The 26,075-nt window shown below is 39.2% G+C and overlaps 2 protein-coding genes across 2 annotated transcripts in view; one reads left to right on the forward strand and one right to left on the reverse strand.

The window, feature by feature from the left end:
• Positions 1-15,345, forward strand: part of DYTN (dystrotelin) — a 19,827-nt gene extending 4,482 nt beyond the window's left edge. The window contains exons 4-14 of the mRNA XM_010282322.1: positions 1,155-1,240; positions 2,124-2,212; positions 2,884-2,955; positions 3,301-3,464; positions 4,348-4,459; positions 7,101-7,246; positions 8,841-9,009; positions 10,615-10,685; positions 12,774-12,933; positions 14,252-14,732; positions 15,242-15,345. Of these exons, the coding sequence (XP_010280624.1) occupies positions 1,155-1,240; positions 2,124-2,212; positions 2,884-2,955; positions 3,301-3,464; positions 4,348-4,459; positions 7,101-7,246; positions 8,841-9,009; positions 10,615-10,685; positions 12,774-12,933; positions 14,252-14,732; positions 15,242-15,345 (1,654 nt within the window). The remainder of the gene's footprint in view (positions 1-1,154; positions 1,241-2,123; positions 2,213-2,883; positions 2,956-3,300; positions 3,465-4,347; positions 4,460-7,100; positions 7,247-8,840; positions 9,010-10,614; positions 10,686-12,773; positions 12,934-14,251; positions 14,733-15,241) is intronic.
• A 5,166-nt stretch (positions 15,346-20,511) lies between these two features.
• LOC104617096 lies at positions 20,512-25,175 on the reverse strand. Its single transcript, XM_010282323.1, has 2 exons — positions 24,767-25,175; positions 20,512-20,651 (listed from the first exon to the last, which is right to left on the reverse strand). The coding sequence occupies exons 1-2, from the start codon at positions 25,173-25,175 to the stop codon at positions 20,512-20,514; spliced, it is 549 nt and encodes a 182-aa protein (XP_010280625.1).
• Between the last annotated feature and the right edge of the window lie 900 nt (positions 25,176-26,075).

Consider the following 26,075-nt stretch of genomic DNA (forward strand, 5'->3'; position numbering starts at 1 on the left):
TTTTTAAGAGGACTATTGTGTTTTTTTCTTCTGTTTTCTTAGGACAGTGTGTAATTTTCTTTTTACTTTAATTTCTTTAAAAAAAAATCACAAGTTTCTTGCTATGTATATAGGATAGAAAAAGCTTCTTATAATTTACTTCTAATCATGCTTTCTCTGTAGAGTGCTGTTCTCCACTATCAACACTGGAAAGTATTTCATGTTTAAGAGCACATAAGGGCTTTTCCATGTTTGTGTGGTAGCTTACTCAATACACTTACATAAACCATCATAAGGGTTTTTGATTGTATACTTTAGCTTTAATCTTGGACTTCTTTCTATGAAAGTTCTGGAAAAATGAAATACATACATTTAAAATGTAGAAACTTGACCAACAATTTCCCGTACTTCAGAGACTATATTGCAGCTTTATGCAGTATGCTCCATAAAAATGCAGTTTATCTAAAGACTCTTGAAGACAATTTTATGTAATGAAATTTTGAAGTGCAATACTGCTTTGCAAAAGTGATATCTTAAATATAGAACTCCAGGATTTCCTGGTTTATGTTTTCCAATTCACATCTGCTTTGTCTTCACATAAAGAAATGTTTTTCATTAGGTGCCTGTGTCACAAACTTGGGTTCTAAATTAAGCTACATTCTTTATGATCTATGGCTCAAAACTAAAGTCCTGCTCCTGCATATTCCTTTTGGTTAAATTGAGTTGCACTGAAATTAAAGGGAATCCGCCCAAGAGAAGCTCAGTGCAGATCTGGGGCCACAGTGTAGCCACCTGATGATATAATACAAAAAACAGATTGTAATCCTGCTTTCTCTTCCATATTTGGGAAGGCTTTCCACAAATGAAGAACATAATTTTTTTAGGACATGTATTGTAAATGTAAAATTACGTTTTACTTGGAATGTGAGGTCTTTGAAGGAGACGCTGTCTTTTTGTTCTAGGATTGCATGATATCTTGAACAGTTAACTCTGTAGTTATGTTTAGTGTCAAAGTGTCCTAGATATAAAATATCACTAAAATGCAACATCAGTTATATACATACAAATGGATATGAGTTTTGAAGTCGTCTTCCAACATAGCAATGTTTTTTTATTTAGAGGTTTCAGTTTTTACATACTCAGTGAATGTAGTGTAACTTCTTTTATCTTCCTAGATCTGGAACAGGTTATATCAAAACTAGATCTGCTGCAGCTGCCCTAATTGCCCTCTCAGGGGACACTCTACTGGCTAAATACAGAGGTGAGAAATGTATGATTTTGTACAATGCCTGAAATACTGAATACTGAGAAAAATTTCCATTGCAATTTTTTTACTTTGAAAGATAGGTTCTGCCATACAAAAAGTAAATTATATTGACTGCTTAGTTGTAGATAAGGGCTGATGATGAATACTTTTCCATCGATGTCTGTAGCCATCTTTGCATAAAGAGTCTCAGAACAGGCCATAGTAAAGTTTAAGATAAGTAGAGCTTAAAAATGAAGGCCAAGTTCTATTTGCCTAGCAGAAAAGAACAGAAAAACACTAGTTTTAAATTTCATTGGATTATAAAACAATTTTATGTATTTGATCCAGGAAATTTTTAGAGCCCTTTTAGCATTAGACAAAAATGCTTAAAGAACTAAATATAACAGATAAAGGTAGCCCAGTGCAATGTGCAGCACAAAGATTTCTGCCTGAATAAATGCTCAAAATGCAGAACAAGTGGATAAGTGGCGTATTGGCCTCATGTTCTCACACTGCATATTGTGTATTTCCTTCCAAATTACAATTTGGAATTAACAATTCACAATTTAGATGGGGCATGTCTTGTATAAATATATTTAAATATTTTTCTTACAGCCTTGAAAATGAGCTCATTGATTCCTTCATCGTTACCTGTCTTCACTGCCAGGAATAAGGAATTGCCATAATTGCCTTGCTTTCCTTCTCTTTCCCCTGCCTGTAGGAAGAAAGTATTGTCAGAGCAATCACTGAGTGCCTGTTAGATGGACAATGAAGGGGAACTGTCGTGATGGGTTTATTTGGTAGGCTGCGATCATCATGTAGACAGTAGTAGGATTAGTAGCTAGAAGACACTTCAGGCACAGCCAGGATTCTAGTTTCATTCCTCTGGTTGTTTCAGCTTTCTTCCAGTTTTATGCTGTCCCTGATGGGAAGGTGGCTTTGATTACCCGTAGCGCCCTGAGAAGCCTTCTAACAGACTTAAATCAGGTAATGCTGCTGCAGTGCTTGTTGCACAACAGATTTGTAAGAGTATCCTAATCTAGGAGAAAAAAATACATGGTTGATACATTTTATGTTTGATTACATTATGGGACTGAAGTCAGTAGGGCACTCTGTGGACATAGGGAGCTACCATGCAAGGTAGGTGAAAGAATCAAATTCTATAGATTTTCTCAGAGTAATCACTCGCATCAGTCCCTCTGTGCATTCATTTTGCCTGAGCTTACAGGTCCTGGGAACAGCTGCATACAGCTGTTCCTAAAGCGATTCCAAACTTCAGATGTCTGTACTCACTAGAACAGCTTGCAGGTGCAGAAAAATGCCTTAGCATACAGCTATTTCCAGCTGAACTGGCACTGCAAATGGGATCTGAAAAGACCCCTGAGGTTCAAAGCTGGTGTCCTACAGTGTTCTAATATGGCAACATAGTATGTTGATCCATTTCAGTAAGTGAGCTGGAAGCAAATAATTCTGACACATACTGAACTGTGAAATAGCATACTGATGGTATGAGTATGAATGGGTTTTCTTCAGAACAGTATGTAAAATGGCATTTCTATAGATGCTTCACCATCTGTGTGCTGTCACCATCTCAGCAGAGCATGATGGGAACATCTGGTTTTTATTGAGGTGTTTCTGAGCCTTTCTTCTTGATGCAGATCCCAGCCATTGTGGGAGAAAGCTGCAGTCTGTCTTGTGTGGAAATTGCAACTCACAGCTGTTTCCATGGGGTGAGTGAAATTCTGATGTCCTGGGAAGTGATTTTAAATGTTGCTGGTTGATTAAAATTGCGAGTGTATCACCACATAACATCCACCAGTATCTACTTTTAAGGGGCCGAACTGGTTGTCAGTCTCACAGTATAGGAGGATTTATATCTATAGAAAAGATGCTTGGTGAGATAATACTGACGACTCTTGCATTTATTCCAAAACATTTGGAACTGAGTAACATTTTATGTGAATGGAAAATCTATGCTAGTGGAGTCCAATATCAGAGCTTGTATTAGGAACTGTAGAGGAGACACGAGGTCTTTTCAAGTAAATGGCTGAGCTTGAGACATGTATTTTTTCCAGGTTCTGAATTCAGCAATTGTTGAAGAAAAATTCCTGTCTTGGCTGAGATTGGAGCCTGCTGTTCTCCTGTGGCTCCCTATATGTTACAGATTGTCAGTCACAGAAATGGTTTCTCACCAAGCTAGATGTAGAGTCTGCAAAATTTTCCCCATTACAGGCCTCAGGTGCGTCAGTAATTACCGTAGTCTATAGCAGCCATATAAATAGTTCTTAGCATTGTTTGCATACCTTACAGGCTGTAACTGCTGTATAAAGCAACAAACTTGGGACGTAATCTAATCTTACAAGTAAGATAGGGAAAGAGAGAGCCATCACAGGCTAGTGCTCAAGCCTGCATCCTGCTTTTCCTTAGTTCACTAGCACAGACCTGATTATGGAGACTTACTGAAAGTAAACTGGCAATTCACTGGTAAAGCCAATTAAACCTGTGTGTCTCATTTCTTAGTTCTTTGTCCCATAATCAAGTGTGTTAACTGCCTAGTGAAGTTATCCATCTTAGCATCTTATTCATCTAAGCAATGGTAAAAAATGGCCTAATGGTGTAAAAAGTATACTATACATTACCTACTAACCAGAAATGCTCAGAAAAGCATTTTACTGTTACTCTCTTCTCACTAATAGTAAGCTTTCAGGTGTACTGTTTTGCATTTTTAGTTTTTTGCAAAGTTGTAAATCCTATGTCAATAATGTAGTGATACTACAGTTCCATGAGAGTAGCAAATAGAGATAAACTGGTGCATAAGAAGGATATGAAGATGTAACTGCGTTCTCAAAAATCGTGCTAGAGCAACTATTTCTTCCTTGGACTGAACTTCAATGCAGCAAATAAATAATATCAAAATCATTAGTGGGTTCCGGGCAATAGTCCACTGTCATTTGGATAAAATAACTTTTGCATTCAGAGAATGCTGAGGAAAGTCATTATTCCAACAAAGGTGCTTCTCTGCATTTCAGAACCCAGGGATCTCGATTTCCAGTAATCAAGCTCACTTACACCAAGTTCTTGCTTGTGGGAAAGTAACTTAATCCTTCTGTTTTCCCTCACAGGTATCGTTGTCTGAAGTGCCTCAATTTTGACCTTTGCCAAGTCTGCTTTTTCACTGGCCGTCTCAGCAAACCACATAAGAGGTCACATCCTGTTATGGAACACTGTGTGCAGGTAGAGTCCTATTGTACTGATTCATTTCCCTGTTCAGGTTCTTCATGTAGACAACTAGGCAGTAGACTCTTGAACTATATTGGTGTGTATTAGCCCTAATGGCCATGATGTGTTAGCATTATTAATCTGGGAACAGTGAGTCAGGGAAAGGAAAAAAGGGGGCTTCTAACTTCAGAAGGAGTGTTTTGTTCTGAAATAGTTATTTCAGTTGAATAGAGCCATGAAATGTCATAGTGCAAGTTCCCTTTCCAAGGATTTTTATGATGAGTTTTAAGATTTGAGTTTATGATGAGTTTTAAGAATGATCTGTCATTTGCAGATCATTCTTAAACCTGTGCCATAGTGCTCCTTCCTCCCAATCCCAATGTGGACTCATTCAGAAATTAATTCATCCTGAAGTTGTACAAACTCCTGAATGAAATTTCCATTATTTCAGAGCTTTTCCACTTTATTGTAAACCTTTTGGACTCACTTGTCTCTGTCAGTTAGGGACACAGGATAAAGAGGTAGCATGGGCCCAAGTAAGCTCACCAACTTGGATTCCATTATGAGGGTAATTCATGCTTTCACCACACTAGTAGTGAAGTTCAACACTGGGAATTTGTGTTTGGAAGATCAGCTTCCCCTTTGAGCAGGAGATTCCAGATCTTGCACACAGCAGCAGACAGGTTTTCTTGTAGATCTATGACAGTATCTTCTTTTGTTCCAGTAAATGAGATGAAAAACACCCATGGAAGTTTCCCTAGTAAGCTGTACTTCATGGTCTCTTTCCTGAAACCCTGCACTTAACATGAAATGTATCTGGGTAGCCAGTGTCTGCACCAAAACTAAAGAATGCTAGACTCCTCTCGCAGTCACCCTTTGTCTGGGGGAACATTAAACTGTAGGCACTTCATTGCTCTCTTTCTGAAAACCAAACCCTATTGCTAACACTGTGAGAAACAATATCTGGATGCTCAATATCTGCATTAAAAATAACAGATGTTAATTCCTCCAGATGTTCTTCCTCATCCTCCATTCATGAGAAAGTAGAGGAATCAAATGGCAACTGATCTCCTCGTGTAGAGATTTCTAATAGAGACATTAAAGTCAGTGTGAATGGAGAGTGAATAGGAGTGTGTGGATGTGGAAGCACCAGAAGGAAAGGCAGGAGAGATGTAACAAGGCAGGAAATGATGCAGCCTAGATTGCTGGTCAGCAAGATCACAGCACTTCCACACATAGCTTTTCAGGACAACCAAATCAGGAAAACAAAAGGTAGCCTGGACAAACTGCCATGTGAAGGTGCCATCACAAGAGATGATGATGTGAAGGTAGAGAACTAGACCTATACCTATAAGACACACAAATGAGGAGACAAAAGATCAAAATCACTGCCAACTCCTAAAGGACCCAGCACATGGTCACACTAAGAGGAACCCAGGAGGCTTAAGGAGAACTGGCATCTCTTGTCCTCCATGTCACTGTAAGTCATCATGGCCATACCATGTGTATACATGCACCTTGGTGTTTGAATGCTGGAAAGACTACTTGGACATACATGTTGTATGTTAGTGCTTGTGAGTGAAGGGAGTATGAGTAAGTGAAATCAGTTTTGTTTCAAAATAAAGTCCCCTTCCTCTCCTATACTGTTTGACATAGAGCTTTCCACATTGTTGCTGCAATACTGCAACTGGATCACTGATCTTAGGTTTCCTTTATGAAGTCCTACTCTAACACTAACATTGTAACTATTACTGCCATGGCCAAAATCTGTACTAAAATTAAAAAGATAAGCTACTCACTATGACAGATGCCATTCTTATATCCTTTGTGTGGGACATAAAAGAATCAGTAGTAAGCCACTTTTCCCACATCTTCCACTCTTAGTGGATGCTGTCCTTGGCTGGTAAGTTTTCACATTTTCTTTATCAGGGAGTGGGCTGCTGAGTGGAGTTTTGAAGTATCAGCACTGTTTTTCCTTACAGTGCTGACACCATGCAGTAATGTTATTACCATGTTGAGAAATGACTAGGAGGCATGCTGTATGTTTTCTTTGTGTTTTTCTGTTTGGTCTGTCAGGGCTTACCCCATGTTCTGCAGCAGTCACTTCCTGGAGAGAATTGTTTTTTGTCCTATAATAGAGCTACTGAGTTTAGTTGATGTACCTGAGCCTAACACTGCTGTAACAAATGGAAGTATGGTTTTTACTGTATTGTACGAGAGGAGGATGTGAGGCACAGAAGGCTGTATCAATTAACACTTCATACAAGTATAGAAGTACTTCTTCCCATTGATCAAGAGGAAACTTAGATATTAATCAGGCAGAATTATCATTGTGACTGTGAGCTTAATCATTGCAACTGCCAAAATCCTGCGCTAAGCATTTCCAGGCTGCCTGAATTTGGCCCAGCTAGAGTGTTTTGCTTACCTAACAGAATTTGAGCTGCCCATGCCTGTGGTCCTGCATCATCATCCACCTCAGCTCCTTCCTAGGTCTCAGATAGCAGCCGTTAACCTCTTCAGTTGTTGAACAGGTGGGCCTTTGCTTTCTTATGTCTTGCCTTTGCCATGGACTGTGTCTACTTCTGGGCAGCACCTGTTTGAAAATTCACTCCCTTCTTTATTATCCTTTATTGGAATAAATCCTTTATTCCAATAGGTGTCAGCAAAGGCAAATGCAAAGCACTTTTTCCGCACCATCAGGAACAACCTGTTTCAAGAGCGCTGCAGAAGAAAGGAGGCTCAGAGAAGGAGGGCTTTGGAAACAGTGGAGGAGAGGCACTTCCCTACTCACAAAAAGACTTTGTGAGTTTCTGTTTCTGATGAGTTTATAATCTCTGAATAATATGTCAGGCTATGGGGTATTGTTTGATTATGTCCTTTGAGTAAGTGATTTTGTTATGACAGACACCACATCATGATTTTTCCATTAAAAAGGGAAAGCCTAAATAGAAAATTGCTGCACATTGTTCTGTAGCTTAACCATGATTACCATGCTGACAACCTAATGACCAGCTGTCTTATAAAATATAACATGCTTGTGTCTTCCTTCCTTCCTTCCTTACATTATTGCTTTCTCTCTATGCCATTTCTTATGCTCAGTCTAGGGTCAAGCATTGCAAATATTTAGTACCTGTCACAATTGCATGGGTTTTTAAGCACCTCATCTGTGACAAATTCACTGGAAATTAACTGTGAATACTTCCCACATGTGACCCATACTGACAGTCAGTCTACTCCAGGTCCCACTGAATTGCAGTCCTGTGGGATTACTCATAACAGTGAGTAGCTGATCTCACCATTCCAGTTCTTTCAGATCAGTTCTGTTTTCTGTGCTTTTAGTTAACATGTAAATTCGTTACTGTATTTCCACTGATCACAGTGGTTAATAATGAACATTGGAGGTCGTGTTGTGATTTTGTTCTATAGTTGCTCCTTCCTTGCTCTGAGATTTTGGTTGATACTTAAGTGTAGAAACTGAAGAGAATGATTATATGAGGTAAGCACTCTGAATGTATGAAGGGTTAAGATTCGTTCCTAGTTGTATAAAAACCTAGCAACTCTCTTCCATCTCACATGTGTTCTCCCAATGAGGCTTCAGTGAGACAGAAATAGGAAAAAATGGTCACCCTTTTCTGAAAGTATTATTTTCATCCTTGAGCGAAGGAGGAGAAAAATCTGTTTACAAAACTTGATTGTGCCACACTGCTAGGTATGTACGTTACTATTAGAAACCAATTTTTATATACAATAAGACCAATGGATGATATTTACAGTGATTCTCATGGAGAATATTGTTTCAGTGTTTGTTTTTTAAAATGTGGTGAAATGCAAAACATTTTCTATTGCTAATATTTTCCCACTTGTACTCAGCAACAAAAAATCTTAATTTAATTCTTCTGTGAGCAATCAAGCTTTCTTTATAATTCTGTGGGGTTTTGCTTACCTAATGCTTGGGTAGCAATGAGAGAAAGGAGAATTTGGGGTTGCCGTTACAGGTGTCACTGTGGGGCTCATAGGTATCTGGGCTTTTCCTAGCACAGAATGGACTGAACAACAAGATATCTGTCCCTCTGCTATCTTGTTGTAATTGAATTTCTCAAGCTATTTAGCTCTTGGCTAAAGGAAGCAAAAAAGAGAAGCAGCAAATTGCACTGATACTAAATGAGTGGAAAGAAGAGCCTGTTGTTGAGGTTCTGTTGAAACTAAGTAATTTGTTTTAAGGAATTTCATTCTTTCAGCCAAAAGATTCCAGCAGGCATAGCTAAACTTCTTGCTTAGTCAATAGCACAGCTGTCTGTCTACATACAGTGCATTAGTTTTATTTTCATCTTTCTGCCTACCAAAACCATGTAAGGCTTGATCATTCTCTACTCATTATTTCTCTGACGGTATACAGTCCCCCTTCAGAACTCAGTGCTTCACCACTACCTGGCCCTGAAAACCTGTTTTCCCCAGTGGACAGACCTGTCCTGGAGTCACCCAAGTTCATATCTGAAAACAGAACTGTAATGCAGAAGAGTGAGAATAACAGCAAGACACCAGAGCAAGGCAAGACAAAAGCTCAGGTGAGCAAAACATGAAGCTGTAGTAGTGCTAAAGCTGTGAGGAAGACCTAGCAAGTTAACTATCTAATTGCCTTCTAATTACCAATGAAAAAGAAATGTAATGGGCAGCTTCACCTTTCTGTTTCTCACTTATGGAAAAAAATGTGGAAACTGAAAACTTAGGGAAGCTTTAACTTGATACCCTCCCAAGGTTAGTGACTAACTCCTTGACTTCCATGACCTTCAGAACCATTTGTAAAAATATTTGCTCTGTTACTTTTTTTTCTTTTTGAGTTGTCTTAGAGTAACACATTAAAGGCTAGCTAAGACTGGAGTCCTCTCTCTTTTCTGACAGTAAAAAATGCCATCATGACTTCCTACTGCAAGCAAATGTCTAGGAAGGATGCCTTAATTCTTATTAGGCTCAGGCCATTTTTGTCACCATGGCAATAGCAAGAGGACAGAATGGGCCCTTCTTAAGGATAAACGCAGAGTAGTGTGCACTCCAACTAAAATAGCTCATGTATAAAAGCTCTCCACTAATGCATTTCCAGGTTCCCTGCATAGAAACAATGCTAGAGGAGTGGGTAGGACAGTGTAGATAAAAATAATTACATAGCAGTTTTTTGTTTCTATATTTATTTGAGAGGTTGGTAGCTCTGCACATACTCAAAATATAGGGAACACTGGGTTGTGTTCAAACTAGTTTGTGTCATCCACTCATCTTGTTCTTCCCAGAAGCCAAGGGTGCAGTAACGGAGAAATAGCCTGTGCGTGTCAGGTCACTCCTTTGGCTGCTACTCCTGTGCTGTCCTTTGGAAGACCTGTCTTTTAGGACTCTGCTGCCCAGCTCGAGGTATAGTGCCAGCCAGCACATATCTGCAGGAGAAGCTGTGGGCAGACATTGCTTAAGTATGTAATTTTTGGGTTAGCATTTGCCATTTTAGAAGACAGTGAGACAGGACTTACATCCCTGCAGTGGGATTCTATTAGATGCATTGCTTTCTTGTTCATTTTCTCTCTGGGGTGAGAATTCTTTTTGAGCCATTTTATACTGATTTCCAACATGTTATGGTGCAGGTTATTTCAATGTTGCTTAAAAAGATGCAGACCATAAATCCAATTATAGCTTTTAATAGAATCCATGAGCTTGGAGGTCCTGAGGACCCAGCTCTTAACCTCATAAATTCCTGGCAGCCCTGATTCCAGCCCAGCTTATACCATGCCTCTAAAGCAGTTTACCTGGGAAGTGTTTGCCTCCCTGACTTCTGGGCTGCTGTCCCCTGCATGGCCAAGAGACTGCTACTTCCATCCAAAGACCCAGAGTTTCTCTTCTCTCTTCTACATCCTGTTTCTCCCTCCATCTCCTTGTCTCAAAGCAGTTGTGGGAGTTGGGAGAGACTGTTCCAAATAAGAATATTCAATTTTTCAGAAATTCCAGGGAATTAGGTTTTTGTTGTAATTTGAAACAAAACAAATTCTCATACACTTAGAATTTGTCATAGGACAAAGATTTTGTTCTATAGAGTAAATTTGCCATGCCCTCTTACAGCAAAATTTGTATAGAAAATGGAATGTTATTGCTTATAAAGTTATAAACAGATACATCTCTCTTTTTTATTATAGGCAATAGCCTCTTTTGAAGCAGATGTGTTAAAAATGCATGAATCTGTTAAAAACATTCACAATGAAAGCAGGTAGGTAAATGCAGTAAAAAAGTAGTATAATGACTGAAGACTGGTGGAGAATGCTGCTCCAGTGAAGAGCTAGAAGTCAGATTATTTTTTCCATAGTTTAGAGATTTTAAAAAAAAAATCGTATCAAATGGGGATGAATGGTAAAAACCTCACAACAAAAATTGTAAATGGAGGTCACTGGAAAAACAGTATCTGGCAAACCAAAACATTTTGGTTTGCTTTCATCAGCATTTCTGCAATTGTTAGTTTATATTTCTAAAAGTAATTTTTAAGAGAAAAAATGTTCATTCACATAAAAATATCAGAATAGCATACTTTTTCAAATTTTTCTCTGAATAAGGCTTAATCAAAACAAATTTCATAACTTGCATAAAGTTTTAAAAAGTTTTAGATATTTTTCCAAAAAATATGCTGTACGTCAAATAGACATTACAGGCTTAGTACAGTAACTATTGGTAAAAATTTCACGACCTAGATTATCACAGAAGCCCCTTCTGATATTTAAACCTTTGACACATTAAAATATTAATTCCTAAAGTACAAACTTCTTGGGTGGTTGGTTTGGTGGTGGTGGGGGACGTTGGTGTACAGGCAACAATGCTTACCTTTTTCTTTCTCTTTTGCTTTGCCCTCCTTCATTTTTGTAGTTATATATGAATGTGCTCTACATATAATCATGTCTGTGACCACTGAAACCAATGGAATTTCAGCAAAGTGTAGAATTTGATCCTGGATCCTCTTTCCTTCAATATGCTCAGTTCCCTCTGTTACTGTTTTGTTTCATTCTAATAAGTCAATGTACAATTGCTGCTCCAAATTCACATAAGGGCACTCCAAGACTAGAGTAAAGCAACTGCGCTTTTATTGTAAGTCTGTGTCCTTACCTCACTCTGTTCTCATATGGGAAAATAAAGAGGTATGGCAAAGATCTTCAGCTTCCATTTAGCTTAGCAGTAGTTGAGAGGATATCTGGGAAGCCTGCTCCTGAAATACTGCATCACTCTCTGACCAGACCTTATTATATAACTGATTGAATGAAGCACATTACTCATGGAAAGCCCTTTGTTCTTATTTGTGCACCAGCTTCCAGCATTTATGTGCCTGTTCACAGAACTGGGCTCTGAGTTAGTTGAAGGTAGTCAACATTTTACAGTAAAGACCCATTAAATGCTGTTATAAGGGACCACTGTAATATTAATTTTAAATGGTCTGACTTGCTGTCCCATTAAGACAAATCTTGCCTAATTCCAGTGAAACTGATGGGGCCCTTGTCTGTGAGCCAATGCATACCCAAAAGAAAGTGAATCAGGTAAACTTCTGGATATAACTAAGCAAGGGAGATAACTATTTCAGCGGTGTGATATGAAGCAGTTGGTTTATTACTGTAAACAAGCTTTTCTGTCTGTCTCTACCTCAGCTGTGGGGAAAACAAAACTATATTTCTACCCTGACTTCTTAGAGAAATCCCAATACTAGAACAGAGATACGGCTGGTATTTTTGTCATACTGTGCTCTGAGTAGGTAATTTCTAAATCTTCTCTAGCATGTGTGGGAGGGTGGCATTTCTCATTGCAAAAATCACAAGGACATCTTTTCAAGGACAAGTGGCCTGTGCAGAAACTATTGGTATCATCAAACAAGCTGCATAGAATACCAGGAGCAAGAAGGAACTCAATCAAAGGGGTAGAGCTGCTTTTACTCTTTTGTTGCCCAGGGGGAAATGATAGGAATCTTTTGCAGATCAGGGAGTTGCCATAAGTAGTTTGTTTCTAGACAGAGGGACTGCTATAATGTCTCTCCTGTGCAGCCACCTTTGTGGGGAAGGTAAAACCCGAAGATGCAAGGCTCAGTCCTGGCCACAGTTCCACTCAGCTTGCATCTGACCTCATCTAGAACACTCCTGTTCTTCCTAATTCCATGGATACAGCCCAGTACCTGAAATAGTGGCCTCTAACCCCAAAGCTGACAAAAATTTCATGAACTGACAAAGACGAGAAAGTTTATGCTACAGTGTTTGCTCTTTTCTGTGACCGCACATATTTGTGTGTGTGATCTAGCAAAATTCCCACCCTCCTGTATCCCCAACAGGTACATGAAGAAACAGTTAAACAAATGGAAGGACAAAATGGAGTTTCTTCACAACTGCCAGGAAGACAAAAGCTGCAAAATAGAGGCAAAGCTCCAAAGCCAGAGAGCAAGCCATGAAAACCTGCAAATGAAGCTGCAGCAAATGAAGCAAGAAGTAAAGGTATAGTGATAAATATACCAAGAATCTTCACAGCTATAGGCAATTACTGAACACTGACAGCTCCTTTTCCTGCAGACCAGCACTCTTGATACTGTTTTGTGCACCTTCTGCTTGTCTGTTCAGTCATCTTAGGTTTTTGTCTCCAGAGTAAGCAGATAGGCTCTTTGCAGCATGGATTTTCTTGTCATTCTGTATATATTTAGCATCTAGCACAGATGTCCATGTCTGGGATGTTTAGATACTACTGCAATGAAAATAATGGGAGAGTATTCCAATAAGAGTGAGAAAATGGTTTCCAACAGAAGTGTTAGCTACTTCATTGCAGTCTTTTCTTTAGAGAAGAATCCTGTGTTAGCATTCAATAAATAAAATACTCTTTTGTCATTCCTAACTGCTGTCTTGTACTGGGATGTAATACAGACCTCTTACAGAAAATATCTTATTTCTTTTCAATTGTATTGACTCTTTTTCATTTAAAGTATCTCTGGGGTTCTAAAAAGGCCCTCATTTCACAGGGAATGCATACGTATTTGCCATCTACAGCATTTTTGTAGCGTTTTCTGCAATTCTGCTTTTAGAGTGTTTTTCAGGGATGGTCAAACATAGAGAAGAGACAGACACACCTGCAGTGTACACTTGGTCAGCTTTATATCACTTGCACACGGAGTCCAGTATGACCTGGCATGTCATACCATCCTCTATGTGTGCTGTGACACTGGCCTGTCCACAACATGCAGGACTGGCTGCACACACATAGTTAAGTGTCCAGTGCACGCACAGTCAGCTCAGCACATCCCGGTTACATCAGACTTGGTGTTCATGCAGTGGATGGTATTTGCCATCATAGTTCTGTCTAGAAAATTCCAAATACAATGGTGGCACTGACAACCAACCTGGTTTTTGAATTTCAGATGTTAACAGGTGTGAAGTGTGTGATATGTGTTTAATATACACATATATTTTTCCCCTAGTTTAATTATTTTAGAACAATTTTTATTATTTATTTATTTTATTATTAATTTTTATATTTAAAATTCATTTTATTATTCCTGCTTTTCAATGGCATTAAAGCGTATAATGTCTTCAGATTGTGGCCATTTTTTCCACAATTCCATGGATTTGACTAAACTCAAACACAAAGTTTTGTTTTATTGCAGGAAAATATTTTATTTGTAAAAAGAATTGGTTTAGTTCACCAGAAATAAAAACAAAATAATTAATCTGACCCAAAATTATTTTCCTACCTATTTTAGTACTACCAGCAAACCAGCATATCAATTATTTTCACAATGTAGTTCCTGTATTTTATCTATTGTAGACAATGTTACAGTCATCAGAGCATCCTTTTGCACGGTGTCAGAATATGATGCCAAGAAATCCATATGTCCTGCTGGAAAAGAGAATGCAGGGTGGATTAAATCCTGCCCAAATAAGGCCTACTTCCAGAACATGCGCAGACTGGAAATATTTGAATCCCCCCAACTCTGCAAATAGAATGCAGCTTTTACAGACACCTGAGGTTCCCGCTGCAGCGGACTTTATGTTCTCAGAAGACCCACTGGAGTCAGTGTCCCTGCAGACCAAGAGACCTTTTAGGGGACAGTATAAAAAAGCGAAACAGAATCACACATATCTGCCTGAATGGACAGAAAAGTCCCTCAGTGGCATCGTGAGGAATAGAGTTCTTACTCCTCCTGCAGTGCAGATACCACCTGATGAGAAGGAAGTCAGTGAAGAAGTGGAACTGCAGCAGCTAGTGATGAAACTGAAGGATGCATTGTCTCTCCACGCTCAACCAGGTATAAGTTCTCCCAGTTATCTTGACACTGTCTTCTCACCTTCATCCAGCTTACTCTATAATATTGTTCATAATCATTTAACCCTCAGAGGAAACTCAGAGTCTTGCCTTTGCCATTGTAGAAGTACTCCAGCTCTATACTGTAAAGTAGAACATATTCCTGTAAAGTGGAATATAACCCCTAATGTTTGGCTAATTTGAAACAGGGTGAGTCAAAGCACATAAGAGGAAATCAGTCTCAGCAGTCAATTAAGGAGCAAACTGATACCAGTGAGGGCACTGGAGGTCTTTTCTGTTGCCACTTCTGTGACACTGTAACTGTGACTAGTCCCAGGCAGATTTCCAGCAGTACAAAATCCCTTTGTAGTCAATGGTCTTACACAGCAGAGCTTTTTTCAACACTCAAGATGCCTCACATTTGATACTGAGGATGTAATGAGGAGACTGATGGGCAGCGCTCTGGCAGCATCCGAATGCTCTGAAAGACTTAAAATCTGTTCTACTTTTCAGCTCAACAGTCTGCTTTGCAGCAGGAGTTCTTCTCTACAGCTGAACATGTTTGCAGATCCTTTTCTGACCTCATTAACCAAGTAATTTCACCAGCTTGTAAATGATGGAAACTACCATTCACCTTACAGCTTCACTGAACTATTGAAGGTAATTGATGCCACGTCAGACTCTTTAAAGTGTCTCAGATATTGCATTGTAATAACCCAGCATAAGAGGTTTCTGCATTTACTGACTTCAGTGTCAAGAGAACGATGTTACTTTTCTGTTGGTGGTTTCCAGCTCCTGTGCAGTAGATGTTGGCCCAGCTGATAAACATCAGCATGTCTTCATTAATGTTACACTGACTTTTACAACTGTCCTGCCCTGTCCTCTCTTCTTAGTGCTATGTAATCAGTAATGGCTTGTGTTTCAGGAACATGTTTTATGTGAGAGTTGGCTTGAGTCAATTTGTTTTAGTGATGTATTTTCTATCACATCATTGTTTCTTAGACTACAAGAAGGAGTAAGTTCTTAACTCTCAGACTTATCAATATTTGATATTTACATATTTGTATTTTTCCAAACTACTGAATTCATATTTAAAGGAAAAGATGCTTTGAACATTTAAAGGAATTTGATTGCTTTAGAAGAGCCTTTCCATTATTAACTTATATATTAGTATAGAATGGTTAATAAGAATATAATGTTTTGTATAGCGTAGTTAATAAGAATGTAATTTTACCTGCAGCATCCAAAATGTGAGAAAAGTAATTTTTCCTTGGTTACTAGTACTTTGTATTCGATGGAACATATCTAAAACTTCCAGAGTATTAAAAATACTTATCAAGCCTGTACATACACATAGAGGCAATATATATCCATAGAAGTAAACATATAAGCTGCACAGAAGCTTGTAAACAGATAGATGATTGGCTGTAGGTAGCAGGCTGTACTTGCTGAAGTTGACTACAAAGCATCTATTAGGCATCAACAGGGAAACAGGCTGGGATTTGAAGAGAAAGGAAGATATCACAAAAAAGAGACATTGTATGCTGCTTTGATCCATTCATAGTACAGCCTAGCTTCATTTTTTATAATGGTGTAAATGGTGAGTAAAGTGAGTGCGTGAGTGAGCCTTAGAAAGAATTTAGACCATTCTTAGGAGAAAAATAATAGATGTTCACTACTTTCCTTTTGTCACTTCTTGTTTGCTACACGTTTCTTACAGCAGTGCAACCCAGTGAGATACATTGGCATACTCTGTGTATACTACTGTCCTAAATGCGTATTGTTTTAGTGACAGCAGTTCTGAAGGTTGAGATAATGGGTTAAGCTATGGCATGTTAATGATTTACATGTTATTATCAGGTGTTGTACTTCTTTAGTTCACGTTGCCAGTTAACAATCCAATGGCAAATTTACCAAATGTGATTCCTCAGCAGTGCAAAAAAATTGCCCATTTCTCTTTAGCTGTGCCATGGTCAAATTACTTCCTTAGAATTGTGCTGTATGTCTTGTTGATGAAGCAACAAGGAAAACATTTTTTTTCTGATAATGCACAGAAGTATTTTAAAGATCTGAGAAATAGAAATTATTCAGTACCACTTCAGAGAGAAAAATTATAGATTCAGCCGCTTACCTTCACTGTCCTGCAGGAGGTACATAAGAAATAGTGAATGAATATGTGCATGGGGGCTCAAAACCAGTTATGGTACAATAAAACTTGCATATTTTTAAGGATTTTAGTTGAATCACTGGAACTATACCAGCTTTCCAAGAGAGAAAGTAATCCTACTATATTTATGTGATTACTAAGAAAATAAATTTGGTTTTGGTGAAAGCAAAATATTTTTTTGAAGCTTTCAGAGAGAAGTCAGGTAAATTACATAGTCTGAAGCTTTATTTCATGTATAATCAAACAGGGTTTAGGCTGGTGTGATTGAAAAGGCCAGTGAAAAGTGTAGTGCTTAAGAAAAGCTGCTCAGCAGAACACTTAATTTTCCACATAGATTTTCCTGGTCTTGGATCTTTCAAAATGAATTATAATCACCAAGATAAAGGGACTGTCTGAATCATTAACATGGCAAGAAATCTTGTTTTCTGTTGGTAGCACCTCAGCCACCTTCTTGAAAGACTTTACACTGTGGTAGTGATAGGAATGAACATTCCTGGTTCTTTCTGCTAGTTTTGGTCACAGGAGGCCTTAATTACATATACTAGAAACACTGAAGAATTACAGCAACAAATAATGGTATGCATCTGGAAGCCAGCAAGCAGTTTGTCTCTAGCAACGGAAGGGTGAAAAGTAATGAAACTAATTGATGGAGGAGGACCCCAGAGAACAAATAGCGATGAGGTCACTAGAAAGTGGATACACCCATATTGTCACATAAACAGAATATAGTATGAGATAGAAGCTTAGTAGCTTTTGCAATATGCCAATGCCAAGAGATACAAACAACAGTCCAAGACACTTAACTGTTGATTATGTGGAGATATCTATCAGCTTCTGATGAGGCTTTAAATCTCCTTCAGAGTGAGTGCATCTGAATTAAAATTGGTTGGACAGCTGACAAATACCAGTTTGGTATTTGGAACAGGTCTGGAGCACAAATTCTTATAAATAGATATTCCTGAACCACCATGAACTCTTACTTCATGGCAGCGCATAAAGACTCAAGGAAGTGTTTTCCCATGCTAATAAGCAATTGTTTAGCTGCCAAGGTCCCTCTAAGATGAAAGGGACAAAATCCCAAGGCCTTTATTTTGTTGCTATTCAGTTCAGCTGATAGCGAAGCGACCTCAGTCAGACATGTTCATCCCTTTCTTCTTCTGACACACTTAGACTGAGAAACAGTAAGCCAGGAAGAATATCTGCAAAAACAATCCTAGCTTACTCCAAGATCTACCATGAAGTTCACAGGGGAGGGTGGTACAAGGCAATATCCTGTCCTTAACCATATGGACGATTTGAATTATTCCTGTACAGCAAATATGCTTGCATCTCATACAGCACTTGCTTTTTCTTAACATAGCCACCCTAGAAGGCCCCAGTTCATAGTGAGTGAATCAATAGCAAACATTAGCATCATCTGATTGTGTTTTCATGCCAAATTGTTGAGACCTGGATAAAAGCAAACAAGACCTAAGGTATATAGAACTGAGCTCTGAGACCTTCAGAGATAAGAAATTGCCTGGGGTAGAGTTTCCTTTAGGAACTCTATCACTTGCAGGTTTAATTAATTGCATCCCCTTTTTATTTCAGCACTATTAATAACACAGATTGTCTCCTTTACATCAGCAATTTCCAAATGTTCTCCATAGTGTGACCTATGCTAGAGATTCATCTGTTTTCTCAGTCTTTCCTCCACATACTAATGCTTTCCTGCCCATTTCCTCAAAGGACAAATGATGCTACAGCCTGTTAATTAGGAAGCTTGCTGAAGTGAAGAAGTATTGCAAATTTGTTTAAGCTAAACATCAGCTTGGCCCGTAGTGATATTTCACCATTTTTGTTGCTATCTGAAGGGATGAAGAAAGCTGCCAGCAGCCCTTTCCCAGAGGATCCTGTTGTTACAGATGGGACATACATAAAGTGGAAACAGTAGCCTCTTCCCAACAGGCCCTGTGGAAGAGCACTTAAGATAAACAGTACCTGTTCAAATAATCTGTCTGGTTTTACATTTTCTAGAGCTTGAGAGTATATGGGAACTGGCAGCATGTTGTCTACTACAATACCGATCCTACTTGGCTGAGGCATCCAGCCCTTAACACGCTCTTTGTCAGCTGCTGATCTTAATAGCTGTAGGGACTGTGGGTGAAGACTGTGTCTTTTACATTACTACAAAGCTGTACACAATGGGGCTTTTAGATATATTAATATAATTTAGATAGTTAACAACAGTAGTACAGGAGCAAGCAGATCTGTTGTAACAGTGCTCTTGTCTCCCTCCCACATGGTAGCAGAGCACTCCTGTTGGCTGTGGCGGCAGGCAGAGGCAGCTGGGGGGCTGTTGCTGACTACATTAAGCTGTGTTGTTCCTGTGCTTTTCCTGCATTAGTGTTCCCTCCTTTCTTGAACATTTAAGTGGTTTGTTGCATGCTCAACTTTAAGCACAACTTCAGTGCCATTGAAGCTGCTAGCCCTCTTAAAGATTTTTGTCTGCTTCCATAAGATCAGGATTTCACCCAATGGGACTATGTTTAAGCTCTATTTTGTTGAGTCCCAGTAACTATTTTAAGATTTTATTTACACATTTTGCTACTTGAACCTATTTCTGCAAGTTGGTGAGCACCCAGCGAATGAGTTTTTCTTTGGGCATTTGAAAATGAAAAAAACAACCAAATATTGTCACACGCTCAAGTAAGGAAACTTTGAATGAGCAACAAATCTAGTTGCCCAGGAAAGCTCAATTTTGTAGTTGCATTGAGCCAGCCAGGCAATGGAAATATTTCATTTCATCAAAGCATCAAATGTTACCTGCTCAAAGTTAAGTTGCATTAGTTTAGTATCAAATAGCCTACTAGAGTTATCAATAACAGAGGAAACCGATTTGTCTAAAAGAACTTGCAAACTAAAAAAAGAAGCAAACTCCAGTTACGTATGAGAATACTTTTGATTAAACACTTTAGGTGAGAATGAGTAACAATTTAAGTGGCATTTTTTTATAACTAAAGATTTTGGGAAATTACTGTAAAAATATCACATGAAAGCAAACAGAGGAACTGGTAAAACGTATTAACCCTTTTACTTTTGCTGGAAAACTGAAAAAATTTTTGAAGATATTTTTAATATAAAAGTAGGTACTACTTTTCTTTAGTACGATGATGTCTTTCAGCAGTGATTGCTTTGTACAAGTGGACAGCTATGCAGACAACAATGCAATATATGGGTGCGTATGCATCGCCATCTTGACTGTAATCCTATCTTGGAGCCAGTGGAGGTTTTTGGCAACTCCCTGCTCTGCTTGTCTATGTTGTATTGAAGGATCAGTTGTTTCCTGTTTTGCCACCCAAAAGACAATAGTTTGAATAGGTCACATGCATTAGAAAAAGCCTGACATACACACAGATTAAAGTAGGCAACTGCTTATAAATCATGCAGTTTATTAAGGAGGCTGAATTAATAAGTAATTTAAAAAACCCACAAGTCCAATTTAATCAGCTCTACAGTGCTCATAGTTGTAGGCCTTCTTCCATCATGTAAATTAACATCAATGAGGAATAAAATGCAAAAATTAAAGAGAAGGAGTTAAAAAATATCTACAAATCAAGATCTTGGACTAAACGTGTCACTCCCTCTTTTTCCCTAGCTCTCCAATGATTCTTCCAAGAAATGTAGATCTACTGTTATGCATGTGGATACTTATTAAATCTTCAAACGAGTCTTTCTTCTTCAGAACTGGTGACCTCTGAATATGAGGAAACATCCCTGAAAAGTGACATGAAAATACATATAAGTAATTAAATTCCAAAGAGCAAAGAGCAGCTGAATACTCAGTTTCTCACATCCATGTTTCCTCTGTCTTTAGCTGCTACTGGTCCCCATTTTATCAGCATTGCTCCCAAAACTCTTGTTTTGGCAGTAGCCATATCCCTCCATTTGCAAGTTGCCTTTCAGTGACAAGTTACTTTGATCTTTTCCCCCAGTATGGACCTTTTCCTTCAGTCTTCCTATAAAGCTCTTCCAGTTGTAATTAATGGAGCCAAAGCACTTGAGTCTGCTCAAAGTCTTACTGACTCACCAGCATGTCATCAACCTCCTTGCACAGTGGATGAGATCTCTCACACTGTTTAGTAGCATATTTGTTATTTTCATGAGGAACTATGGGGCATTTTCTTTGCAATGATCTCCGAAAGCTGGCAGATTGGCCTTATTTCTTTTAGACACATTTGTCTTCTGAAAAAATATCTGTTTATTTACCAGACCTCAAATGCATAATACAACAGCCTTTGCCCCATTCTCTTCCCTGGCACCCTGCAGCTCATCAGAGTTAGGGCAGCAAGTTGTGCCTGTCTTGGGCCAGGTGCAAGGGCTGATCTGAGCTCAATTACCTGCACCTGTGAGGGGTGTGCACACAGCTGTGGCCACTCTGAGTGGCAAGATAGAAAGGGGTTCCTGGGTGAGGAGAAGAGGCAGAAAAAGAGGTAGAGAGGTTTTTGTGTTTGTATTCTTCTATGTGGCTTCTTAAGGAGGGTCTCCTTATACAGCTGTTCTTCAGGAAGATTTGTGGTGAGTACAAAAGCTATTTTTTCTTGGGGTTCTTAAGTCTTATTTTGGCTCATCAAGAGTTGCTACAACTATAATGTATTGAATTCCAGTGTTGTAATATATTGGAAATGTTTTTATGAAACCTGCTTTTTCATAGTGTCTGGGTTTTGTTAGGGGAGAGAGATGGATTACTAAAGATGCCTTGGCCAGTAACTGTAAAGGACCCTCCCTACTTGTCTCAGTTTAAAGCTGACTAATGCTTCTCTGCAGGATATCTAGGGAAGTTGAAATGCTGCTGGATTAAGTAGGATGTTAGCTGGATGGAGGCAGTTTGTCAGGTAACAAAATCAGAACAGCTATATATGAGTTGTGTTTTTCATGGATTGTGTCAAATTGAAGAGTATCTTTAGACCTGTTAGTAACCACAGTCAGGAGCCTGGCAGGACTAGATCGGTTCAGAAAACAGTGTTTGAACCCATAACTCTGGACCTGGGATACTTCTACCACTGTCTTGGTGTACACTTAGACAGATTTGTTTCCCAGGAGGGCAAAGTATGGGGAACTGTGGAAGTGCTTATTAAATGTGGCAAAGAAGGTCTGTTCAGTACTACTGAGAAGTTTTTACCAAGGTCTTCACTAGGTGTTTTTTTTTGCTTGGAGGGCTTTTCTGTTTGTTTTTCCTAGAAAAGCTCAGTTCCTGATACTCAATTTTCACAATGACCTTATGAGATTTATCCTTTGATTCTGAAATACGATACTAGAATAATAACACCTTAACATCAGCATGTCTGTGCCAAGTCCAGATCTCTGACTTGCTTTTCCAATTCAGTGATATATTTAAGGAACTACAGTGAATGCAGCTTACAGATTGCTCCTGATTTATGATCCTGTTTGCAATTTAAAAACAAAAAAAACCAAATTGAAATTATGCATATTTAAGAGGTATAAGATTAAAAACTTCAGCATGGTGCAATAAAGATGTTATCAACAGTTGCAAAAGTAACAGTATAAAGCAAAAAAAAAACAAATCTTGCTTTATTGTTTGACTTCTAGAACAAGTCTACTGAAAGCTATTCATACCTACCCATGTAGACGTGAAGTACGCAAGGTCATTCAAATGCTGTTAGTGCTGCTCTTTGGGCTAAGCAAACAGGCTTATACATCTCTTCACACGTAAGAAGTGGTAATTCTATTCCTCATCACTTGCTAGGATGCGATTTCTATCTGCAAGTATTAACAACTGATTCCTGCTTTCACTGACAGAACAAGCCAGAAGTGTCAAGGGTTGAACAGATTAAAACAGCTGGCTTTGTTAAGAAACAGGCATACTTGGGTGAGAGATAGCTCCTCCAAAAAATAAAATTTGGGCTGTCACTGCTATAAGCTGACTGATGTTAATCAATTGTACAGAGAAACCAGATTAACTGATTACAATTCACAAAACAAAGAGGTAAAAGAATAGAAAAGGGGAGGAATCCTTCCTTGTCTTGAAGCGTGAATACTTAGTAATGCTTAAAATCTCCCTGTATAGGAGTAACAAAAGTCAGTATTAATCACAAACCCCATAATTTAATTCTTCAAAATACATCAGACTGTTAATCTTGACTGGAACAAAAGCTTTTTGTTTAGGTAAATCACAATGTGATATAGGCATGAAGGGCCAGATGTAAACAAAAGGCTAAGGGGGAATTTAGACAGTGATATTCAAAGCTGTAATCCTGAAAACAAAAATTCATCTGGTGCTTTTGCCTGGTGGTCATCTCAGGTTTTGATCGTACTACCACCTCATGTTGTCTAAAGCTGCATTCTGTTTGCCCCCAAAAGTGTGTCTGTCTGGTCAGGACTGAGCAACTTGTTGCCTTTGTGATGTCTAAGGCCACTTGGGAACTGGAAGGGGGTTCTGTACTGCCTGCCATCAGTGCATCTCAACACAGTAAAGAACCTCTCAGAGCTATGTTATAGCTCAGATTCTTTGCAGAGCAGGATAAGATAGTGGTTATTTGGCTCAGAGTTTAGAAACTGGCCCTGTGTGTGTGAGGAGCTCTTCAGTCTGAGCGGATTGATTCAAACACAACTCCTATCTCCTAGCTTAATGACTAGGATATTCGCTGTAGGTAATGAGAGCAAGGACCTCTCAATCATTCCTATCTCAAATCCTATCTTTCAATACAGAAAAACATTTTTAAAGTTTGTGGGCAAGAGCTGGACTGACCCTGGGATAGAAGAACCCTGAGTTCAAGTCCCCTTTTTTAGAGACACTGTAATGGGTACCTGCCCAGAGAGATTCTTCATTATTCCATGGATGTTCTCCCCAAACATCTTGATAACTAAGACACTGACCTAGGAAGTGGAGATAAGGGTCTGAATCCGTTCAAGTGGAAAGGCAGTTTTGCCTTCTCCCTGTGGGCCCAGTGCACTACACTGTTGGTGATGGCAGCAGCACTTCTACCCCTCCATCAAATCATAGCACCTGCTCCTTTCTGAAGGTGGACGTTCTCAAGGGATGGATGCACCTGTTGGTAGCAGGATCAGAACTGATGCCTTGGAAGGCACTGAGCTGTAGTAAAGGCTATGCTGTGCCTTTCTGCTGGGAATGGGGAGGTTAAGTGACATGCTGCCTTTAGCAGATCCTGCTGTGAGGTGCAAGCTCTCACCTTACCACATACAAAGAAACTTTAAGCCTGGGGATTCTGCTCTGGGGCTGGGAACCTGGAGATTAGGAATTGCAGCATTTAGTGTCTTCCTCCTTGAAGTTGTAGCTGTGTCTGAAAGCCTGCACGCATTGGAGTCCTGGATCTGTTTCCATTGTGTGTTGGGCAGTTACCAGTATGGAAATAGGAAGTATCTAGGGGTTGACTACTAGACGGCAAGTACACATATCCTTATTCTTCTGCTGATAGACTGCTGCTCTCCCCAGCATCACCAGTGCATTCCTGGGGTGACACACCTTTTGGAATGAGGAATTCAGAATTAGCCTATCCATGACACAATAGTGGTTAAAAATGCTAGTGTGGAAGAATATATTTGTACGTTCAGTTGCTGGGCTGCCTTCTTTATTTGAATCCTCCTGTGTTTCACTTTTTGCTGCCCGCCCTTCCCCACCAACTGAAACTTAACCTGAACTCTAATGACAGCTTTTATTTGGAGGTCGATTTTTTTTTTTTACTGAGATCCCTTTGAACATAAACATAGCTCCGTAAGGGGACTGGGGAGAGTTGGGGGAGATTGTGCAGCACTGTCCTCTGTTTCTGTACTATTACCACATAACACAATAAGCTTGTATCTCATCTTTCTTCAGTTATTGCCCATGAGATACGTATTAAATGAGTAGTAACCTTGCTTTCTCCCTGTGAACTGAGAATGTAGAGTAGCAATCTTCTGGTCAGCTTCTGCTAGCTGCCTTCTCCCTAGGCCATGGGTTCTGGAGAGCACGCAGTCCACATAGATATCCCAGAAGAGCTGAGCCAGGTCCCAGAAGAGAGCTCCATGTTTCAAGTTCTCTGATGATTTCAGGAAGATCATGAAGTCCCAAAAGCCACTGACAGAATCAGAAATGCGAGGCTTCCTCATCTCCAGTAAGACAGCTGAGGAGGATTCCCAACACTGGGGGTCTGCTCGCCCAAGAGCTAGTGGATCAATTTGGCTATGGCAGAGGAAAGGTGTCACACACAATGCTCCCATGATTAGCAGGGAGCAGGTGAGTCTCATGTTGCAGAGGATTCTTCCTCTGCTCCCAAGGTCCATTGTGTCACTGAAATGTAGCAAAACCAAAAGAAGCTGAAAAACATCTCACTGTTAGAGGCAGGAACAAAGCCCTGGTACCTTACATTATATAGAAGGCAGTTCAGATGCTGATAATTGTTTCTCTGCTCTTTAAAGATACATGTATGCTTTTTTGCATGTATGAATATAAATACTAGTGGAGTTGCATTACTCTGTGCAGCAGAAGCATGTGGTTAAAATTTGTTAATCATCTTCAAATCCATATGATGAACTTTCTTATCTGGAACTTCTGCATATTGAAAGTTTTTGGCCTTTCTTGATTTACAGGTCCTTAACCTTTTTCAGTAAAAATCCATTCCTTTTTACAGATAATTTAAGCCTTTAGGCAGTCTTGCTTTCCTCAAAAGTTTGAGCCCTTTAAAATAGTCTGCAGACTCATGGGGATCCATGGACAGTAGGTGGAAAACTGTTGAAAGTGTGTTCTAATGTATTAATTGTAGGTTGCAAAATCATCCATTGAACAGAAGTGTTTTACCTGCTAAAATGCAGAACAACTCTGAAAAGAGGGTCTAGCAAAGCCACAGCATACCAGCTGTATTGTACAAGAAGTATATGTGCATATAGAATCATAGAATAGTTTGGGTTGGAAGGCACCTTTTAAAGGTCATCTAGTCCAACCCCCCTGCAGTCAGCAGGGACATCTTCAACTAGACCAGGTTGCTCAGAGCCCCATCCAACCTGACCTTGAATGTTTCCAGGGATGGGGCATCTACCACCTCTCTGGGCAACCTCTGCCAATGTTTTGCCAACCTCGCCAAAAAAAAAAAAAAAAATTCTTCCTTATATGTAATATAAATCTGCCCTCTTTTAGTTTAAAACTGTTACCTCTTGCCCTATCACAACAGGCCCTGCTAAAAAGTC

The sequence above is a fragment of the Phaethon lepturus genome, unplaced genomic scaffold, assembly GCF_000687285.1.
Source record: "Phaethon lepturus isolate BGI_N335 unplaced genomic scaffold, ASM68728v1 scaffold11322, whole genome shotgun sequence".
Classification (NCBI taxonomy): domain Eukaryota; kingdom Metazoa; phylum Chordata; class Aves; order Phaethontiformes; family Phaethontidae; genus Phaethon; species Phaethon lepturus.

Bases quoted from the DNA above. Each gene is read 5' to 3' on its own strand.
- LOC104617096 (XM_010282323.1), bottom strand. From the start codon at position 25,175: ATGGACCTTGGGAGCAGAGGAAGAATCCTCTGCAACATGAGACTCACC. The intron at 20,652-24,766 runs GTTACTACTCAT...GTCACTTTTCAG, and splicing joins GTTCACAGGGAGAAAGCAAG to GGATGTTTCCTCATATTCAG.